The 23,156-nt window shown below is 39.7% G+C and overlaps 1 protein-coding gene across 6 annotated transcripts in view; it reads right to left on the bottom strand.

Moving 5' to 3' along the window:
- The window catches only part of PAK3 (p21 (RAC1) activated kinase 3), a 130,470-nt gene that overhangs the window by 88,923 nt on the left and 18,391 nt on the right, over window positions 1–23,156 (bottom strand). For all 6 annotated transcript variants that reach the window (XM_024988124.2, XM_059883478.1, XM_024988123.2 and 3 more), the window contains one exon: window positions 13,291–13,492. In XM_024988124.2, coding sequence (XP_024843892.1) covers window positions 13,291–13,465 — 175 coding nt within the window. In that variant the 5' untranslated portion in view covers window positions 13,466–13,492. Of the gene's footprint in view, window positions 1–13,290; window positions 13,493–23,156 lie in introns of those variants that run through there.

The following is a 23,156-nucleotide window of genomic DNA, read 5'->3' as shown; positions in this document are numbered from 1 at the left end:
ATATATAAACCCTCTGGAACCCAATCCCCAATTACCTTCACAGCTCCATCTCCCACCCTTCCCCTTAGCACTCTATGCACTAGTTATGCTGAACTACCTGTAGTTATAGTCATAGAACCTCAACTAATATTATGTCATGCTTACTGCCTTCATAATTCTGTTCCTTGTATCTTAAATCCCACCCAACTCATACATAGCTGGCTCTATTCCTTCTTTAAGACTCACCTCAGTTGAGTGGTCCCCTCCTCCAGGAAGCCTCCCCTAACTGCTCCTTCCCTCAGTCTTCAATAGACACCCCTCCTCAGTGCTTACTTCTCTATTGCACTTACCATGCTAAACTCTACTCACTCACTGACTTGTCTGTGTCCCTCACTAGACCATCAGTTCCTTCAAGGCAGGAACTGGCACCTACTCACCTCTGTACCCCAACATACCCCAACGCCTGGTGCCTGATTCACTAAATATTTAATGAATAAGCAAATGAAAAAATGAATGGATGGATGAATGACTTTCATGATATGAAATGAGACCCAATATATGGAGACAGGTCATGCCTATTTGCCATTATGTGTTCATGGATGAGGAGACACTTATCCAGTTTCCCCAAGAAGGCTGGAGGGGTGGGAGGGTATGTTTTAGAGCTGCACTGGGTGGTGATGGCAGTGTTGCTGTTTTCCCCAACACTGGGGATGACCCTGTACTCATTCAGGCACACCTCTTGCCAGGTGCCACTTTAGGGTCAAAAGCATATATTGGTAACTCAGTTGTGCTGGGTTCAAGGTACAGCAAAGCAACAAATACTCCCCTGGACAAAATCCCAGGGCAGTGCTATGCTTGCCTTCAGAAAGCATTTTATAAAACTGTCACCTGAGTCGTCTTTGTTGTAGGAGTTCCATTTGTCATCTTCCCCTAAAATTCCTGGAAGTTGTTTTGGACCTTCTCATTGGATGTCATGGTCACATGCAGAATTATTTTTTAGAACACTATCTAGCTCCTTCAAAGCAGAGCATGAAGGAAAAGAAAAGGAATAACAGAGGACAGACATAGAGAAACACTTTCCTATATAAATTTGGCCTAAAAGCATAGGACAATCATTATTTTTAGAAAAGCAATGGAAAGCATGCAAAATTGCAATGTATGGCATAAGAAAAAAGTGACATTGAAAGCCATAATAATACAGAAAGATTAAAAAAACAACAAAATATTATATAAAACATTTTTTAAATGCAGAAACAATTTTTCCAAAGGGGGGGAAAAGACCACAGAGGCTGACTAGTTCTAAACAGAAACATTTCACAACCTTGCCTCTGAAGAACAATGCTTGCTATGGTCCCAGCCCCCTTTCCTCGGAACCAGTCAGTGGGTCAATTAACCAGTAGACTTGGAATTGTGGATCAGTGCAGTGACAGATTGTACTGGGTGACTCACTGGGAACCTAAGGAATGTTCTAAATGTGTGATCTCATTGGGGAAATAAGCTTAACAAACATGAAACAGTTCGACAGAAGACAACAAAATTCTGTAAAGCAATCATCCTTCAATTAAAAAAATAAATTAATTAAAAAAAAAAAGAAACAGAGACTGATAGTACCAGACTAAAGAAAATTTGGTGCTAAGTTGGGAAGAACAGAGTATAAAGCCTGTTGTATGTCCAAAGAAAAGAAGATCAGAGAACTCTGTGGTGGAGAGTGAGGGCTTGCTGGAGAGGAAGGAGAGTTTGAGAGATGGGTCTTAAAGAAGGGGTAGGCAGGAAAGGTAAGGTATCTCAAGTAGGAAAAACAGGAGAAGCAGAGCTTAGACATTGGAATATCTATAGCACACTGACGAGGAACTGAGAAGAAAGAAGAGTAAATGGATCAGATATAGTCTTAGAAATCAGGAAGAAAGAAGAAATTGGACAGTCATAAAGAGTGTGCTTGGAACGGCTTTTGAGCAGATGGATGTGATGATGAAAAAGGTGTCTACTGTAAGACAAACCAGGTAGCTTTGTGCTACTCGGTACACATGGGATGATGGGGGCAGGCTTCAAAATGGCTGTTCTTTCACACAGGCTGAGGAAGAAAATAAATGGTGGGGATGGAATCAGAAGATCCATCTGCCACTGCATCTATTGCCTTGGAGATCACCTGCTGGGCATTTTCTACATAAACTGCGTGTGTGTGTGTGTGTGTGTGTGTGTGTGTCTGATTTGTGCACCTAAATCGAAAATGACCTGAGGACAGAGAACCTTGTCTTACAGGTAGGATCCCCCCACGACCCTCAGCACAGAGAGACACATAAAAAACAGACACCAATCTTTCCTGAGTAAAATATGTAAGTAAACTGCAAAAGATGCTCCAGGTAAGCCTATATTGACATCCAATTCTGTTCTATCTCATTTTTAAACTGAGGTAGCTAATAAACTAGCTCCGGGCTCAAATTCAGCATGCAGCTCAGATTTAATTGGCTGGTTGCACACAGGTCTCTATCACGTGATTTTCCATTAAGCTCATTTGAGACAAAGGAGGTCTAATAACATATTTCACTAGGAGGCTTGCACTGGATTTGCAGCCCTCCTAGAAGGGTCGCTTGTCCTACAACCCCTAGCTTGACACTAGAAGCCCTCTTCTGCTCCCCCCACCTAGGAGCAATCTGTACTCAGTGTTGTGTGTTCCTGAAGCCAAATAACTTGTGTGGACAGAGAGGTCATTTCTGGCAGGGGTAGTACAGGTGGCTGGGTTAGAGATGCATCATATTAAAATGCTTGTTTTTCACTTCAACATTTCTGAGCTTTGCTCTAGGAATGCCATGTTAGAAGGATAGAGAAATATTTTCAAAGGGCCACCCATCTCCTATGGGTGACAACCTTTACTTTTCCTAAGAGACAATCTTTAGTGACTTGGTCACTCCTTAGCTGGATGAGAGACACTTTTAGTGGTTCAATCATTTTCTCTATTTCACTAAGAGGCTGCTAGTCAATGGCTCACAAAAATCATGTATAAAATGTTACCCTTGTGGTCTTTCAAGAATTAGAATGCCTTAGTGTCTGCTTAACTACCAGGAAAGTAAGTTAAGTACTGCAGTTGGTGCTTTAATTTAAAAAAATGCCATTTTGCTCCATCCCCTGTTTTGTGGGTCACTGAGCACCCTGAGCCATAAACCTCCCTCTCTCCCAAGGGAAACCTTTTGCAGCCTTATTCTTGGGTAAGACTAAGTATCCCAGAACAATTCTTTCTAAAGCAACAGAGCAGCCTTGCAGGTGGTTTCGAAGAGGCGAGTGCTCAAATAACAATATTGTGATAGTTTCAACATTGTTAATCAGCTACACTCCAATATAAAATAAAAAGTTAAAAAAAAGGAAGTAAGTGCTCATTGTGAGGACAATAGTTCCAGAGGGACTGATTTATGCAAAGACGGTGCTAGTTTTTGGCCGTTCTGCTCTATAAACAAACATCCTGTTGGAGAACATATTATGAGAGGGGACCCACAGGAATGTCTCACCTCCTGGATTCATGAAATGCACATTTTCCCTTACACAGGAGAGAGACCAGTTATCTAGTTTTCCTTTATTTATTTATTTATTTATTTTTGGTAGAAAGAATGACATTTTGTGGGCCTTCAAATTTATTTTTCCCATTGGAAATACCTGAAAGTACTATGTGGTAACTACAATGGAAAATTAGGCCTAAAAATAGATTGAATTCTTTGCTCTAAGTATTTAAAGCAAGGTGGGTAAATGATTTAAAAAGAGGTTCTACATAACAGATATATTTCTGGCTTAAACCTAGCATCCTGGGCAAAATACACACTGATTGAGCAGAAAAGGAAACTAATGTTTAGTAAGTGAGGGAAAGGGCCCAAACCCTTAAACATTGGATTATGAATGAATCTAAAGGGAGGAAGGACAGGCGACTCTATATAGTTCTTTAATATTTTAATTATAAAGTATAAGATATTTTTGTAATAGAGAGTTAAAGGATGGAAAAATATAACACAGGAATCAAGGAAAAATAATTAACAATGTTCTTTTTTTAAACAAAGGCTGTTTCCTTCTGCTAGCAAGTTATGCCCTCAGGAGGAGTAACTTGTAAAAAGGCATGACTACTGTTGTAACTGTTGAATGAAAAAATAGATTAGATGCTCTTAGGTTTTACTTGCTTCCATAAAAATTCCATTTTTGATATTTCACTGGCCCCAAACCTATTTTTAAAACACATTAGGTGACTCTCTTTTTATGACAAGCAGTATCATAATCAATCACTGAACCAGGAGTCGGGATCTTAAATTCTAGGCCAGCCTCACTTTGTAACCAGTAGTGGGGAAGCTTTGTGAAAGTCAGTTAACCTCTCTAAACTTCTGCCTTCCTTCGTAAAATGGATAAACCTTGCCTTCATCACAGGAGGTTTGAAGGAGGTGATTGATATGAAAGTTCACCAAATACTATAACTCTACAACTGCCATCCAAAAGACATCATCTCACTAGGAATATACATACATATTAACAGGGTGACTGTTTTTGCTGGAAAATTAAGGAATCATGTCACCATCTAAACCCAGCACTTCCCATCTACTGAATGATGACCTTTCAAACATAACTACCAAGAAAGGAGATTAAATTGGGCTATCATAAACAGTCACTGCTTTTATGTCTTTTGTTATATTAGCAAACCCCAGATGTATATAGCTGGGAAGGCCCATAGGGGAAGGTTCATTCTCCTGTCTTCAAGTAGAATGTGCTAAAGCCATTAGACTCCATCCTCCAATAAAGAACCTAGAAAATTTCAACCTTAGTAATTGATAATACTTAATCGGCATATCTGGAATTTCTTTACGGCTAGTTGCATTCCCTCTGGTGGAATAGTAAGTCCACTTCCCCCTGTCAGCTCTTCAGTGTCTATGAAAAACAATATATGTTCTCTATAAAATCGGCAGCCTTTAATGCATAGATAAAAACTCAAAGTGGTACCTGATTCTGCAAGAGTAGCTATAAGCCCAATTCAAAAGTGGCATGTTCCATGAGGATGATAGGGAAAAGGAAATGATGGTCCCATGTGAGCCCTTCTAGTGACCCCCCACTCACATACAGACAGCCGTCAACTTCAGTGGTATCATCTTCAAAAGCTTGCAGCAAAAGTGATCATTCTGGCAAATTATCAGGAACCTGACTCTTACCCATCTTCTTCCAAGGCAACACACACTAGTTTCATTCGCATTTATACCCAATTCACACATGCAACAATTTCAATGGACAATATTGGAAAACTAAAAGGAAATATGAGGCAATGCCCTTAACCATACACTTCCATTCACATGGATAATTATATAGGGCACAAATAAGTTTGAAGGAGTCGGGGAGGCCTCATTTGTTTTAAGGAGGAAAACAACTTCATATCCCTTAGCTGGTGTCAATTTTAGTCTCCTTGCAACCCTTCATGTTAATGTTTGATGTATCTCTCTTCTGCCTTCCTCTCTTCTCCTCCATTTCCTATATCTTCTGCATCTCTTAATCTCCCCCTCGTACACTCTCTTAATTCCTCATAATTCTCATAACTCTCATAATTCTCCCCCTCATTCCTCTCTTAATTTCTCCCCATTGCTTCTTTCCTTTTTTCTACTTATCTTCTAATCCCGCATTCCATACTTTTTTTTTTTGCATTTGTCTGCTGTCTCTAGTGGGATACCATATTTGTGCTCAACTTCCCTGTTTACTGGCCTTGAAATAGAATCAAAGGCCCTAGTACAGAGTGCATCCTTACCCCACCATTTTCCCATTTCAAACACAGTGGACTTCTATGAGTAAAGGGGGTAATATAGGAGGCTCTTGCCCTGGGGCAGAGCACTGGCCCTGGAGGACAAGCAAGATGCTATGTCCTTCAGACTCCCCAAAGGGCAGAGCAATGACCTCCAAAGAGTACTCTTTGCTGAGCTGTATGGTCTACATTTGAAGAACCAAGAGGTATTGTAAACACTATCCAGGATGTAGTCGTCTCTGACATCTGGCTTTCTGCTACGAAAATCTTCAATTAAGTTAATTGAGACTCCCACTCATTGTTAATGCAAAGAAAATAACCTTGAGCTACTGCAAAATCCCAAAGGGTCTTCAGCATCACTGAAGAAAGATGGCATACTGTTCAGCCTAGTTAGCAAACTAAGAATTTTTTATTGTGAGCAATTAAAGTTAATAATGTCTATTGACCAAAACATGTAAATAACAAGACCATAAAGGATAACTGAATCTTCTTTAATGTTAAACAGTAACAAAAAACATGAAAAAAAGTTTTCTTTCCTTCTGAGTGGCAATAAAAAGGACCGTGTGATAGAGTAGCACAAGCAGAAGGTTTGGAGTTGGAAAGACTCAGGAGATTCTGGCTTCTGGCATCTGCTGTGTGAGCCTAGGCTGTCTACTTAAATGCTTTGAGCTTAAATGGCCTCACCTGTAAAAGGTGGGTAATACAGAGTAGTTATTAGAATTGAAAGAGTCAATACATGTAATGTGCCTGGCACAGGCTTGACACTAGGAACTAACAAGTCAATCGTAGATCACTTTCTATTCGTCCTGATTTGCTTTATCCAACTATCTCCTTGTCTGCTTCCAGGAAGTAGGGGCCTTTACTTCCATCTGCAGGGCTCACCAGCTCCCAAATCTCTGGATTTCTCACAAACAAAATACACGTGAACTGTGCTCCCTAAAGACACAGCTCTTCACACAGCATTGCATACCCCCTGAAAGACACCTAAAGCTCTAGTGCAGCACAAGACATGAGACGCATAAGCACGCTTCAGATGACACAGACATCACACAGGACGTGTCCCTTCCGAAGGTAGCCTCACCTGCCTCTTTCCCACATGTTCTTCCTTTAAGAGGAACTATGCCATTTTCAGAATCCTGGGTGATTCACTTGTCTCATTGCCTTTGCCTTACTGTTTTATTTATTCATGTATTTTTTATGGATTTATTCATCCATGTATTTATTCCCCACCATGTTCCATAATGGATATAAGGTGGTTTACAAGAAAGGGATGGGATGGGGAGGGACATGGGAGGGTGGGGTCAGGATGGAGAACACATGTACACCCATGGCTGATTCATGTGAATGTATGGCAAAAACCACCGCAATATTGTAAAGTAATTAGCCTCCAATTAAAATTTTTTTTAATTTTTTTAAAAAAGAAAGGTAACAAGGAAAAGTGCCCCTGGCTACTTTCACTTAGAAACTGGAGTGGCCCTTGTTGTTACCTGGATGCTAAGCCCCTGGAAAGAAAAGGCACAATTGTTACAGATTTTAAGGCTCCTCCCAACAAAATTCTTAGTTTTCTCTTTCCTTTTTCAGTCAAATCTGAATAGTTTTTTTAATCCATTTGAGAAACCAGCCAAAGATATTTTAGGTAGAGGGAAATGAAAGCAAAGAGGTCTTCCTTTGTTTCCTGATTTCAAGGAATTCACGCCTGAAGTAGTGGGTCTCCAAGTGTGGCCCCTGGACTGGCAATATCTACATCACCTGGAAGCTTGTTAGAAATCCAAATTCTTGGGCCTCAAGCCAGATCAAATAAACATGAAACTCTGAGAGGTGGCAGCAGGCTGTGTCTGAACAAGCTCTCCAGGGTGACTCTGATGTACAATAAATTTTGAAACCCAAAAAAAAAATACACAAAATACAGTATGATAGCAGCAGAAATTCAAAGTCAATCAAGTGAAAGGAAAACAAAACAAAGATAAGCTCATAAAATGGAGCCTGGATGAAAGCTATACCAAGTGCAAACACACCATAGAGGCCCATTACAGGTGCCAGGCATGGGTCACACATTTGGCACCAAGTTTTCAAGCAGCCAACAAAAGAGAAACCTAATCAGTCTCACACTTCACAGGGTCCATAAAAGAAAAACGAACCTCGTGTTCAGGATATCCTTTTCCTGCTCTAAATTCTGAACACTTTTCTATGGTGAAGCATCATAATACGGTGGCCAACTGTCCCTCTTACTTTGCTCTAAAACCAAGATTCAGCTCTTGGAAGGCCTCCAACAAAGACAGGTCCTCAACCTGGAAATTATATTTACTGCTTGTTTTTCTTCTACCTGTCTTTTGAAGTTCCATTCAGTCAATGAAATGTAGCAACAAAAGAGATTCCTTAAAACAAACAAACAAACAGAAACCTCTGCTGTCACCAAAGCAAGTATTTTCATTTAACTCAAGAAATAGACAATATGACATTATTTGTGACAAAAATTTGGATAGGATGCCAAATAACCAACAAAATAAATGGTTAAATAAACCATGATGCTACTATATGATGAGATATTCTACACCATAAAAAACTGTATTTATGAAAATTTTTTTAAACATAGGGGAAAATGTTCATGATAAAATGTTGAGTGAAAAAGCTGGTGTAAAACTATATATTATGATTTTAACTATATAAAAAACTATATATATATATATATATATAGCCATTAAAAAGTATGGAAAGCAAGCCACTAAATATTAATATTGTTTCTGAGATTTGTGGATATGAGTGGTTTTTATCTTTTCTATATGTTTGTCTTTATTTTCCAAGTTTTTATTAATAATGACCATTTCCATATGATGAGAAGAACTGGGAGGAAAAATACCAACCCAGTTAATTATCTTTGGCTTGTGAAATTTTGGGTTGATTTTAACTTAAAAAAAAATTCCTATTAACTGACATATAAATTCTAGTTATGGACAAAGTTACTTAAAAAAAGAAACAAGAATTCTAAAACCTAGTTTTTTAGTTGTTTGTAAAGTTCCAGAATGATACAGATATAATAACACCTTACAATTACTTAGCACTTTAAAATTTGACTTTTAATAGCACTCTGATATTGAGAATTACATTTGATTATCAAAAATATTTTGCTAGGTAGGCCATGTCTTGTTATCTTCATTTAACAGGTGATGAAACTGAGGATCAAAAAAACTAAGTGATTAGCCCAAAGTCACAATAATCAGTGGCAGAGCTGGCCTTGACCCTAAGTCTCCAGAACCCAAGTACAGTGCTCTTTCCATTCATTGGAGACTGACTGTGGTATAACCCAAGTCATCACTCACAGGCAGAAACATATAAACAGCAACCCCTCCTTACCTATGAGGGTCAAGTTCCTCAATGACCCTCACCTAGACAGGAGAGTTCCACTGAGGAAATTATAATTTTCTGTGATTAAAAAAAAAAATGGCAGGGGAACTGAGGTCACATGTGAACTTTTGAAAGTCCTCATAAATATTTTTTATGCAGTAAAACAAAATAATAACAGTACATTACATAAACAGAATAATGAGAATTGACATAGCTTGAATTAGTTAAAAGTGATAGGCTTGTATAGTTTCCATTTAGAGCCTGAAATGGTTTCCAGAGGTGATAAGGATGTACCCACTCATGGCAGTGGAAATTTGGGGTGATGGTGAAGCAACAAACAGAGGTGGACTGTTAGTTCAAATCATGGATCTTCATGCTCCAGAGTCTTCATCTAAGTCTGATCCTGAGATTAAAACAACTTGACTGGGGCTTTAGCCCTAACAAGCAAGTGAATTTCAGTGAAATGACTTAACAACTTTGGCTCTTCAAGATGCTTTCTGTCTTCTCAAGTCTTTTTCTGAAGACACCATAGCACATTTGCATAGAGTGCAAATCTTTAGCTCAAAAGAATGAAAATTCATTCTTTTTTATGGCCAAGTAATATTCCACTGTGTAAACGTACCACATATTCTTTATCCATTCATCGATGGACATCTAGGTTGCTTCCACATTCTGGCTGTTGTAAATAATGCTGCAATGAAGTTTGTCTGAAGGCAGCTTATTTGCTGTCTGGCACAGATATTTAAATGACACTACTTAATGATTTAGGCTCTTCTGAGGTTGCTTTCTTCTGAACATGGTGTTGTAAAAAAAAGACTCCACCTCTTCATAAATTCAATTAAATCACTCAAGACTTGTACAAAGGCAGTTTATCAGCTGTCCAGCAATCATATTAAATGGTACCACCTGATGATTTAAGCTCTGCTGAAGATGGTTTCTGTCCAAAGTGATTTTCTTTTGAAGGCATCATAGCACCTCTTAAAGAATTCAGCTAAATCACTCAAGCTCTGAACAGGTAAGCTTTGATATGTAAAGGTACACATTTTTTTTCATTACTTTCTTGGAGGAGGTTTTAATCTTGTTCTAAAAATTTTTCTCCTGTTGCTTAAAATTGTATTTGTCTCCAGTACTATAGCCTCCTCATTATCTTCATTGTCACTTATGATAATCACCTCTGGGGTCCTGTGAGCTTCCTGAGTCATCCTCTAGTCATCACTTAAATCAGCATCAATAGATTCAGACTCAACTTCAGCCAACGACTGCTCCTGTGCCAAATGTTCATCCTGACCCACAGCTTCTTCTTGTTCCAATATTCTTAAGGTCTTTAGGAGAAATCACTGAAAGACACTTCTCTATCTCTAGTCCAATTTTCTCCCATGTAATATTTTTTAATTTATTTTTTAATTAGAAAATTGCTTTACAATGTTGTGCTAGTTTCTACTGTACAACAATGCAAATCAGCCATATATCACCTCCCTCCTGAGCATCTCTCCCCTTTCCCCAACATTAATGGGGGAAATTAGTTTAACATTAATGTTAAACTTATCTAATGCCTCTTTTATGAAGAATACATACTTATTCTTACTTCACTCCTCCAGGTGATCACAGAGCAGGGCTGGGCTGCTGCTTGGAGCCTAGGCTGGGCTCCCTGTGTTATACAGCAACTTCTCACCAGCTATCTATTTTACACATGATGATGTATATATGTTGATGCTACTTTCTCCATTTGCCCCACTCTTTCCTTTCCCTACTGTGTCCACAAGTCCATTCTCTATGTCTGCATCTCCATTCGTTGTCAATAGGTTCATCAATACCATTTTTCTAGATTTCATATGTATGCATTAACATATGATATTTGTTTTTCTGACTTACTTCACTCTGTATAACAGGTTCTAGGTTCATCCATCTCACTAGAACTAAAATCTGTTCTTTTTTATGGCCGAGCAATCTTCCATTGTGTATATGTACCACATCTTCTTGATCCATTCATTTGTTGATGGACACCTAGGTTGCTTCCATGTTCTAGCTGTTGTAAATAGTGCTGCTATGAACACTGGGGTACATGTGTTTTTTTCAATTATTGTTTTCTCTGGGTACATGCCCCATAGTCTCCCATAGCACATTAATGTTAAACTATCTAATGCCTCTTTTATGAAGAATACAGCATGAGTGATGGTGTAGGAATTCCATGCACTAGGATCTTAGACAGAGGTGCCTTTGTAAGATCCTGAACAACAAAGTTATACATTAGCTTGGCATAAGTCTTCTTAAAGGTCAGACAAAACACTGTCTAAGGGCTCCAGGACCTGAATCATGCCACTGGTTATAAAGACAACGTTAAAATGAGGATGCACATTTGCCAATGCATCTGAGGAACCAAAAGGACAAGCAGGAATCAATACGACATTGAATTCAAGATTTCTTTTTAGTAGTCTTGGGCTTCTGCAAGAAAGCACTGTTAAACCCATCTCTTAAGGAGAGAGGGAGTCATCAGGCTTTTCTATTTGCATGCTGGTATATTGGAAACTTAGCTTAGTTGTTTCCTCTAAGAGGATATGGGCCTAGTTTTCTGCAGACCAGTAATGGTTTCACTGTGAGGTCACCTGAAGTATTGGCACAAAACAGAAACACCAGCCTCTCTGTTTCGGCTGGCCTCATGTCAGCATCAGTTGGCACATGCTCTTCAGAAGGGCAAACAGGATTGTTTAAGGGCTTCCAAAGCATGGCGGTCTCAACAGCACCAAAGATTTGTGCACACACATGACTCTCCTCTTCAGTTGCTTTCTACAGTTGTGGAAGACATAACGCGGGAGCTGCAGGATCTAGTGGTTCTTTCTTTGGCACCACTGTCACCTAAGATTCAGTTTCCATGTCGTGCATGCATTTCCAGGTGCACCATGCATTTCTCAAACCATCCATTGCTCTAGGCAGTTCTTTCTTTTCGGGATCCACTTTGGTGTCTGAAAATATGTCTTCAAAAATTCCTCTCACGTGATGGGAGATCCCTTGCATGGAAAAGTGAAAGTGTTAGTCACTCAGTCATGTCTGACTGTAGTCTTCCAGGCTCCTCTGTCCATGGAATTCTCCAGGCAAGAATACTGGAGTGGTTAGCCATTCCCTTCTCCAGAGGATCTTCCTGACTCAGGGATCAAACCTGGGTCTCCTGCATTGGCAGGGAGAGTCTTTACCACCAGGGAAGTGTTTTCTTATTCCTTTGTTTTCAATCCAGAGGTTTAACAACATTTCTGTCTTTTCCATCCTTGGGTCACCAGGGATAAAGCATTTATTACATGCCATAGGTATACAGGAGGCGATATTGGCCTGAATAAGAGTTTCAGCTTTCCTTATGGAAATTCATTAATACAATATAAGCTACCTATAAAGCTATGTTTTACCTTTAAGAAGCTTAAGAGTGTCCCTTTTCTCTTCAAGAGATATTACTCTTCTTGCCCTTTAGCGACTTTCTCTGATGCTGGAGCCCTTGTACCTGGTTTCACTCTCTTCTGCCACAATAGTCACATTTATAGAAGCTATGTTTAGGCTTTATGCTAATTAACACAACCTGACAACTACTTATTAGGGATTTTATATTCCCCAATGTCACAAAGTGTCAGCATATGATATTTGAGGACCAAGGATAAATGATAATATACTGTTGTGATACTTAGTGTAAAATAGGCTGATTGTGTAGGGGATGACTGGCAGAAGAATGGTAGAGGAAACAAATGACTCAGAAATTTATGCACACTTTGTGATATAGTCAGACAGACAATAATATGGCACTTGGACTGACTTCCATATGCTCAATTCAACATTTTCCTGGTTGTCAAAATGGTATACAGAAGTAAATCCACCAATACTCAAATTCCTAATAAGGACAACTTGTGGTTAGGAAAGGATTACTATAAATTCTCCTTTAAGTTTTATCAGAAAGAAAGGCACTATTCATATTTGTAAAACAGTCTTCTAGCTATGATTTCCCGTGGCTTACTGCTGAATTCAATGTTATGTGAAAGACAAACAAAGCATTTAAGTGTATTTTCTGTAAACCTACAGTAACAATCAAACATCATCCTCTGACAAAATGTAGCCTCTGAAGACGGATATGCAAAAGTCAGGCAGGCCCTGAACAGCCCATGCTCAAGAAATGACTTGAGAAAGAAAGCGACAATGAAAGAATAAACTAGCCCCTTTTCAACACCCGGCCACTGATACTTTACTTTTATCCCCTCCTCCTGGGAAGATAGAGCGAAGCCTGGCTTTCTTATTCTTCTCTTCAGGGGCCATAGGAAGTGGTTTGGAGCTGTGGTTGAGTGCCGAAGAATCCCGGTTGTTACTGTTCATCCTCAGCGGGGGAGCTGGGGGTTTCTCTTCATTATCCAGACCGTCAGACATTTTCAGTTATAACTGATTGCACAGCTCCTAAAGAAGAGGAGGTGAAAACAGGAGTTCAGAGAGGTCTGAAAGACAATCTGGTATATACAGGAGGTCTAACGTCTTAGAAACAGAAGCACTGGTCTCATGCAATCTCAGGTTTGACAACCATTCTGAGGGGTTCCTTTTCTAGAGGGAAGGGAGCTGTCTCCCTAAGGCCTAATGATACAATTTCCTAAAGAGGAAAGCAAAGGTGAGTTTTTTCAACATGTAGATACAAATACCTAAGATGCTTTCTCCCAAAGACACTCTATTTTCTGCTGTCCACACACAGTCTTTTAATGCACAATTTACAATCTTTCCTCTTTGTGAGCAAGATTGGGCACAGGAGCAGAAAGGGTGACAGAGGATGAGATGGTTGGATGGTATCACTGACTCAATGAACATGAGTTTGAGCAAACTCTGGGAGCTGGTGATGAACAGGGAAGCCTGGAGTGCCGCAGTCCATGGGGTTGCAAAGTGTCAGGCAGGAATGAGGACTGAGTGATTGAACAACAACAATGATCATTTTGGTCACGTAGCACCACCTCCTCGGAGTCTAGAATTGACATAGGCCTGGTTGTTGATTTTTGATGCCCACAACAATCATGTTAGTAACTTTGATACCGGGATGCCTTTGGCATCTGATTCTTACCTGTGTGTACCTGATGAACAAAACACATTCTATTGCTTTATGAGAAAGAACTGAGAAACAATCTAGTAAACCTGGTAGTTTCAGCAGAGTTGGGGTAGACTGCTAGGAGAAGCACTGCTCCATCTTCAAGTAACAGAGTAGATGATAGAACAGAGATAAGTGTCACCAGGAGCAAAGAGGAACTCCAAGGAGAGGACTGTTTCCTGAGGAGACACCATAAGCCTATTCCTTGTCATATTTTATCTCCTAGAAGAGGGAACAAGGGAGTTGACAGGGGTGACAGGCTTGTAAGAACCAGTTTGGGTCTTAGCAACTAATCTGCTCTTAATTTCATTATTCTCTAGTATTTTGTGCCGAGAGCTGAACACATTTGGGTTTCATCCCACTGAAGGGTTACGTGAACTGGAAAAGCACAAACTCAAGGAAATGTTTCAGTTCCTAGCTGTCTTCCCACTCTAGTTCAAGTCTTTCCACTAGGGCCCTGACACTTGCCATTTCTAGGCAGGTGTTACAAGGACCTTCCAAGGGAAACAGTGGGGGAGAGATGGAGTGGGAGTTTGAGGTTAGCAGATGAAAGCTAATGTATGCAGAATGGATAAATAACAAGTGAACTATATTCAATATCCTGTGGTAAACCATAATGAAAAGGAATGCATAATATATATATTAATCATATATATATATATATATAGCTAAATCACTTTGTTGTACAGCAGCAATACATGCAACATTGTAAATCAACAATACCTCAGTTTTTAAAGAGTACCTACCAAGTGAATCTCCACTTCCAATACAAGGAAAATCAAATCCTACTGCAACAAAATCTTTGTAATTTCATCAAGTACTAACTGGCACTAATTAGCAGTATAAGAGCTCTCCAAACACAACTCAGCATATCACTTTATTCCAATAACATACCTAATGGGAGGGGGGTTCAGGATGGGGAACACATGTACACCCGTGGCGGATTCATGTCAGTGTATGGCAAAACCAATACAATGTTGGAAAATAAAAAAAAAAAAAAGAAAATCAACAACAACAAAAACATTACCTGTTCTAATGAGAAATAATCTGCTATCATTCTTTTCAGCCCTTCAGAAGTTACATGTTTATTATTTTCAGTAATGAATTCTAAATTATATTACATTGTGGAAATTTAAAAAAAATTTACTGTTTAAAATTTTCTCCAATATATTGAGCCTGTAAGTATTCAAAAATAACTGAGTACCAATTCATAGCTTCTCCATCTGCACAGGTGACCACCAACAATGATTGGTTAGACTGATTTGCACAAGAGATCTATTTTCCTTTGCCTAAATGTCATGCCTTGCATTATCTTAATGAATTAAGACCAATTCTGGTTTTTGGGGGGAATCATGACAGTGAAAATATTCAGTAGTAAATTTTTTGTCACTACCACCACCAGCTTTGTAAGTCTCACATTTTCCTATATGGGTGAAACTGTGTTCTCTTTATTGTTTACTCACTCGGTCATATCTGACTCTGCAACCCTATGAACTGTAGTCCGTCAGGCTCCTCTGTCCATGGGATTTCCCAGACAAGAATAATGGAGTGGGTTGCCATTTCCTTCTCCAGGGGATCTCCCCAACCCAGGGATCAAACTCGCATCTCCTGCTTGGCGGGCAGATTCTTTACCACTGAGCCACCAGGAAAGCTGGTGAAACTATAGCACAAGGTAAAATGAAAAAGAAACTGTGATGTCAAGGATCAAGTATATCCATAGACTACTGGTAATTTTTTTTAATTTTTTTTTTTTAGTTTTTATTTTATTTATTATTATTATTTATTTATTTACTTTACAATATTGTATTGGTTTTGCCATACATCAGCATGAATCCACCACGGGTGTACACTGTATGCGAGACAGCAAAAGAGACACAGATGTATAGAACAGTCTTTTGGACTCTGTGGTAAATATTTTAACTAGAATATGAAATCAGTGCTAATGGGTCTACGTTCCCTTTCACATTTTGATCCTTCTCAATTCATTCTTTCTCCAGAAGATAAGTGAGTTTAAGACTGATTTCACCAATGGTATTCTGTGTCAGACAGGTTCATGGTTTTTACTTAGTGTTGAAGAAGAATTTGCCAGACAAAGATTAAAAGCACTAGTTGTTTCACCTTGTGTGTGTTTTGTTTGTTTTCCTTTCCGGGTTTAAAAATAATGCCTGAATATGAGATGATTATTAAATAAAGCTCAAATGTACAGAATCTTGGTAAAAATAATGAAATTTGAAAGTTACTGCAAAAGAACTGAGGATTGTAAGTAAAACCTAGAAAACAGATTTCTGAAAAATGTGTCTCATGGGGAGAGAGAGCCACCATATTCTGGATGATATCTGTTTTCTGAGGACATATTTAACTTGAGATGACAGAAGCCAGAGAAACATACATGGCCTCTTTAAAATTATATACAAAACTGATCTTACACAATAAGGCAAGTAGGAGTCTGAGCTATTCAGGGTTCTAGTGCACCTACGTAATCCCAAATACTAGGCGCCTTTGTTGTGAATAATTAGGTGTGGCTAACAGTGGCTTTTTTCATCCTTAAATACTCTCTCTGGCTAGAGACTCAAAAAGTAGATGCCCTGTTTCTTTTCAGGTCGAGATTAAAAAGGGCTACTTGTAATATAGAGCTCACACTATACTCTCCTATACTAGACTAGAAATTGCTGCCGAAAATATGAATACCATATACTTGCCATGGTCCACATCACAGGCATTCTGTAAGGGACCCAGCTTAAATGGCACACCTTTCTACTGCCCAGCAAACTGGAATCAGTTTAATCCTGTTCAGCTCATCAAGGGATTATAAGAAGGGCTGAAATAAATCTCTTACAGAGATGGAAATGAAACTGAAGAATCTTGGTCCATTTTCACAATAGGAACACAAAGCAAATAAACACTCAGTTTACCTAGACATTTCAGATTCAGTTTTGCTCAAATTATCCTAATATTACGTCAGTTCTTTGTGACCCTTTACAAGGCACAACCAATCTTCATCTTTTTCTAATGGTCCCAGATAATTCTGAGTTTGTGACAAAGGAATAATGTGGGCGACTCCTTATCTCTAACTCACCTTAAAAGCAAGGGCTTCAGAGTATACTTTTAGGTGACCAATGGAGAAAGGGTAGGGCCCTGTAAGGCACTCTTTTTTTTTTTAAATATAAAATTATTTATTTTAATTGGAGGTTAATTTACAATGTAAGGCACTCTTGCTGTTAATCTATTTGCTTCCCAAGCGGGAGGTATCTCCAGCTATTCCACAAACATAGAAAAAAAGGGGGAGTCTATTCTGTTATGTTTATAAACAATGCTGATTTACTAAGCTAGGTCCCTCCCCTGAGACACCTCTCTACAAAGGAAACTATTAATGGATTGCTGGTTCAATCTGCCTATGAGGTCATTATTTCCAAGATCTTGAAAGAGACTATTTTGTTTGGGGTAGCTGTAGGCTCTACTTCAAGAGTTGTACAAAAGCACCATTATTCTCCAGGAACCCAATCGAAAAACTGTTGATCTTTAAAGTTTAACTGTTGTTGTTCACTTCTGCAACACAGAAGAAACTTGCAAGTGTGGGTCATGCTGGACCCAGCCACCAGCCATGTCATTTCACTTTTAGAACATGGCCCTTTGCATTGTTGGAGGAACCGCTAATTTGAATGGACACCCAGCAACAGCTTGTATCTGTTCACAAATTGCTTTCAGACTTGGCTACTAGGTTTTTTCCAAGAGAATTGAAATGACTTTTGCAGATGGTATATTTTTGGTCCAGCCCTTGGGAGTTAATGTGGCTTACCAAGGTTCTGTAATTACAATTGAAATTCATCAGCAGTAAGAAATGAGCCTCTCGTGTCATGATAACCAAGAAGCTGGAACAACCCTCTTTCAGAGTACAAAAAAGATTAATTTTTTATTTTCTTCCCTCCTTATCTCCCTTTTCCCCTCACTCTGCTATATACTTCCATAGTCCCACCCCCAAATGCAAGGGCAGGCATGTGCACATAGGTGCACACACATGTGCGTACATGCGCGCACACACACACACACCCCTTCACTGAGTCGCCTTTTGACACAGAGATTTACTACAAGGTATTTCAGAGGAAAACTTTTATCAAGATGCATGGCAACTTTAGATGAAATGATTAGGCACTGTATATACTGCTCATTCTCTCATTCTTCCAAATGTATTCTGTTAATGTGGTACCAAATGAAACCCTCAGAGAACATTCAGTAGGTTAAAAAAAAAAAAGCCACCAACCTGCATGTTCCAGGAGTCAAAGGGAAAGATAGGTGCTCAAATATATTCTAGATAATGTGGCCAAAATTCATACCATGACATAAGTGTGGAATTGGATACAATCAAAAATACCAATTGTGCCCATTTGTCACAGGTGCTCTACTCGCATGTGTGAAAGGTGAGAATCCAGAAATACTGGTCCTATGACTTGCAAGACCATCTATGAAGCCACTGGCAACTGAAATCAATATTTTCATCAGATCTGATACCATCAGAGACAATGGTATCTGATACCATACAGAGACAATGCATGTCTGTATTATTCTGTCTGCTTTCAAAAATCTAAATCACTGTTTATTTGCATACTTTCCCGATGAGAAACAAACTAATACTGGCCTCCTTTCAAAAACAAAAGCCTAGGCCAGCAGACACACAGCCATTATCTAATAAACCCAGAGGTAAAGTTCTCAAACCACCAACCACACAAGGCCATTACTATAAATCGGTGAGCCCATCAATACTGCTTATGTCCCTCTCATATCAAACTAGAGGATATAACGCAGGAATGAGATGCAGCCCAGGGGAAATTTCCAAGGTTTCTGACATTTCTGAGATACCTACAAAAATAATAGGGTTGGCTGCAAGACACCTGAAGCTGATGAGATGACAATCAAACTGACAAGTACACATAAGAAAGAAGATTGATTTTGGTATCACAAAAATGTAGTCAACAAGTCAAAGAACTCTCACTATGTTAAGACATTAATAGAACATTAGGGCATTTCAAATTTCTAGAATTGGGTAAATCTTTATAGCAAGAATTAGCTCTACAGATCAGTAAGAAGTGAACTTTTAATAAGTTTCCAGATTTGGAGGTATTAGGCTGACACAGATTTAAAGTCAGCCAACATCTCCTTAGACAAAGATACCAACACTGGACTGTTCTTTGTATTTGGGGATGAGCTTACTGCTTTTACTGTGAGAATGGTGTTTACACTGAATTATATTTGGTTGTGGGGAAAAGGATCCAAGAGTTACTTGCTGGCTCTTTCTTGGGCTCCCTTGTAAACAGAAGTACACATTTTTCAAGATGGCTAGCTGAGCTTCCAGGTATAAACTGTGATGGGGACACAAATGATGCTTCGCTAACTAGCCTATGCTGATACTAAACCCACTTTACCTTAGACACATTCTTAGCAACTGAAGTAGCCAGACACTTAGGATTGACAGTGTAAATAGACGTAGTGAACTGTTTTCAATTGCCAAAAAAGGAACAAAACACCTGGCCTTCCACAAAGGGTACAATGTATTATCCTTTCAAAGAATATACAGTGCTTTGCATTTTATAGCAACTTGCATCTGAAGATTTCTAGCAAATTTTCAGCCATTGTTTCCCATAATAGGCTAAGATGCCAAAGAAGTGAGAAAGGGCATTCCTCCCATTCTATAGGGAGGAGAAGCTGCCACATCTGTGTCCCTCAGTAGCCCTAAACCCCCACTCCCAGGCTAGGTAGACGAGAACCTGATGGGCCCAGCTTAGCATTTTTACCATCTGGTCTCCAACTGCATGTAGTCATTAAAAATGTCATCCCCCTCACTAGATCATAAACTCCTAGAGGGTAAGAACTCCTCAGTCATAACTGTCATGCTTTCATACTGCCTAGTACAGTGCCTTGTTCCCAGTAGGCATTAAATTCACATGTGAGGGAATGAATGGAACTCTATATGTTCTATGCATTTGTTGAAGCTCTGAGTACATTTTTCTTAACGTTGAATAAGCCTATATTCTTACTCCAAGCAAGTCTGAGCCAAGAAGGAGTTTGGACATTTTGGCACTAGTCTATTGGCCAAGAAATTGGGCATCATGGAAAAGCCAGCCACCTTTGGATTATCAACACCTCATTGTTCACTATATGACCTTGTAAGGACCACGAGTTTATTCAAGCTCTGCTCTTATTTGAGCCAGACAACAACATGTGAAGAAGGGAGCACCATCCACATTTTCCACATGGGGAATTAACAAGGCATAGAGGTTAAATGACTTACCCAAGGGTCGTAAAATAACTGCCAAGAACCAAGACTAGAATCTCGAACTCTCCTCAATTCCCTTCCCTTGATACCATTACAATGTGGATCCAGGTAAACCCACCCACACATGCACACACTCTTTCTCTTTATACATACACTTTCATCCTCCCCAAATATTCATATGACAGTTCTACCTTTTTTCATTTCAACCCACTTGAGGCTGGTACTTACTGATTTCAACTGCATTTCTCATCCAAAGACCCAAGGCTAGAAGATTTACTGACACAACTCCAGGAGGATTTGTTGGCCGGTAGGACCAATTCTTAGATGGCCTTGTTTTGGGGCTTGTCTGTTCTGGGGCACTCACCAAGGGAACTCTGCTATCAGAGACAGGGGTGTGCTATTTCAGAGAGCCTCGCCTGGGAGATACCATTACAGCGTGTAATGGAGGGAAGCCATTTCGAAGATCATTTGATCAAGAGGAGCTGAGCTACTTATTAGGCAGATTTGCAAAAGCAGCCAGACAAGTAAGGGAGGCACTAGCTCTTTTTACAGCTGCCTTGTTTCAGTCTTAGATCCTGCAAAAGATAGCTCACGACTGACACACATACAAAACATGGTCACACAGAACACATTCATGCTCTGTCTCACACACAAGAGCAAATGAGGTCAGTTCTGCTGTAGTCCTATTCTCTGCTAGCATCTTTCTGAGTGACTTCCATTGTTTGCATCAGGAACTTCACATTAATGAAATCCAATAAGCCAGCATATTATAGTTGCAAATTTCAATGATAGGTTGCAAATAAAGAAATTAATAGGTATACCACGGCATACTGCACATATTATGTGGGACAAGTAGCTCCCTATTTGAGCGACTTCCTAAGCTTCTAAATGGATGCAGCACCGTACTTTATTATTCATTGTGTATGCTGCATGAGCTAATGCCAAGAAAATGCTAATGACCATCTGACGTGTGTTTATATTTGCAAACTGATGCCTTATTACAGGTTTGGGCTTTTCATTTCCAACACTGATGTTCTAAAAAGAGAAAGTAAGATGCAGGAAGAACAGAGGTAGAAATTGTTAAAGCATAAAAAAGTAAAAGATGCTTCAAATAAATGTGGAGGGGGGGAATAGAAGTAAAATTCAAGTAATAAAACACTTCCTAATTCTCAAAACAGAACACAGTATCCTTGGAGGCTGTTGGACAGAAAAAAATTAGATGCAGATGAGCAGCCCAAGTGAACAGGATATGGTAAACCAACATCTTGAGTCTCTGGGGTTCTAACTGCTCTCTGTGACTATGCATGGGTGATAATTATACCCTTCCCTGATCGACTCTAGTGAAAGTCACAAATTCCCTTAAACTCAAGCCTAAAAATTCAATTGCCAATATTGCTAGGGCTCTTTGTATATATAGAGATGTCTGGACATTGTTTTCAAACCTGTGCCTTATGGCTCATTGACCTAGGAACTTGCTCTAGTCTCAATTTTTCTATACCCAAATTGGCTTTCTATAGGGAAGGTACCCACTGAACATTTGAAGAGAAGAGCTACATGGGGTCAATTGAGACATTCACATAACATTTTTGTAAACTAGGAATTTAGATCATTTTAGCAAAGCTCATATTCTACCCACCTGCTGCTACGTCGCTTCTGTCATGTCTGACTCTGTGCGACCCCATAGACGGCAGCCCACGAGGCTCCCCCGTCCCTGGGATTCTCCAGGCAAGAACACTGGAGTGGGTTGCCATTTCCTTCTCCAATGAATGAAAGTGAAAAGTGAAAGTGAAGTCACTCAGTCGTGTCCGACTCTTAGTGACCCCATGGACTACAGCCCACCAGGCCCTCCGTCCATGGGATTTTCCAGGCAAGAGTACTGGAGTGGGGTGCCATTGACTTCTCCAAATTCTACCCACCACCCCTCCAAAAAAGACATTTTGCTAGAACTGGAGGTCAAAGAATTTGAACTGGTATAAAATGCAGCAAGTCTTCTTCCAGCTTTTGCCCCTCAACCAAAGTTTACAAAAGAACTGAGCATGTGTCTATATAGCATGTGGGGGGCTATAGTTAATGAAGAGGAAATATTATCTTTAAAAAAAGGAAGAATGGGAAATGATCAGACCCAATTTCCATCTATCACATTTCACAAATGGTAGGGGATAAACTGCTGGCCACAGCCTTAGTTGTAGGAATTCCCCATCTCCTACCCCCACCAAAAGGGATTATTATTGTCTTAAAGAAAACTGGCCCTGGGTCTAAGAAAAGATTACAGTCCACCCAAAGAAATTCCTCTAGAAACCAAAAGCCTAAAGGATGACCTCACAATCAAGCCTGCTGGCTTTCCTGTACCAGCTAAGTTCACTTACGAGCTTCCGATCCACCAAGTGATTCATTCTCCTTGCGGCTGGATACTCAGCCACATGGTTGCGGCTGCCACTGCCCAGTTCTCTAAGATATGGCTCATGACTGGTTCATGCTGGAGCAGACCCCTCCTGCAGCACACGATCAGTTTTGATGCCCCAGTACTCATCCGCACACACAAAGAGAAGGCTGTCAGATACCTAAGTGTTTCTGTGGCCTGGGGAAGTCCCCAGACTGAGATCATAGGGCCCAGCCCTTACTTCTCAAATGAAGGAAATGATATCCTGGTAGGAAAAGTGCAGATAAAACAGAAGCAGGATTTAGTGCAAGGAGTGGGAATCAGCAGAGGGACTCAGTCAGTAGTT

This window comes from Bos taurus, chromosome X, assembly GCF_002263795.3.
Source record: "Bos taurus isolate L1 Dominette 01449 registration number 42190680 breed Hereford chromosome X, ARS-UCD2.0, whole genome shotgun sequence".
NCBI lineage: Eukaryota > Metazoa > Chordata > Mammalia > Artiodactyla > Bovidae > Bos > Bos taurus.
Note: the sequence above shows the minus strand (reverse complement) of the source record. Positions and strands in the feature narration are given on the sequence as shown.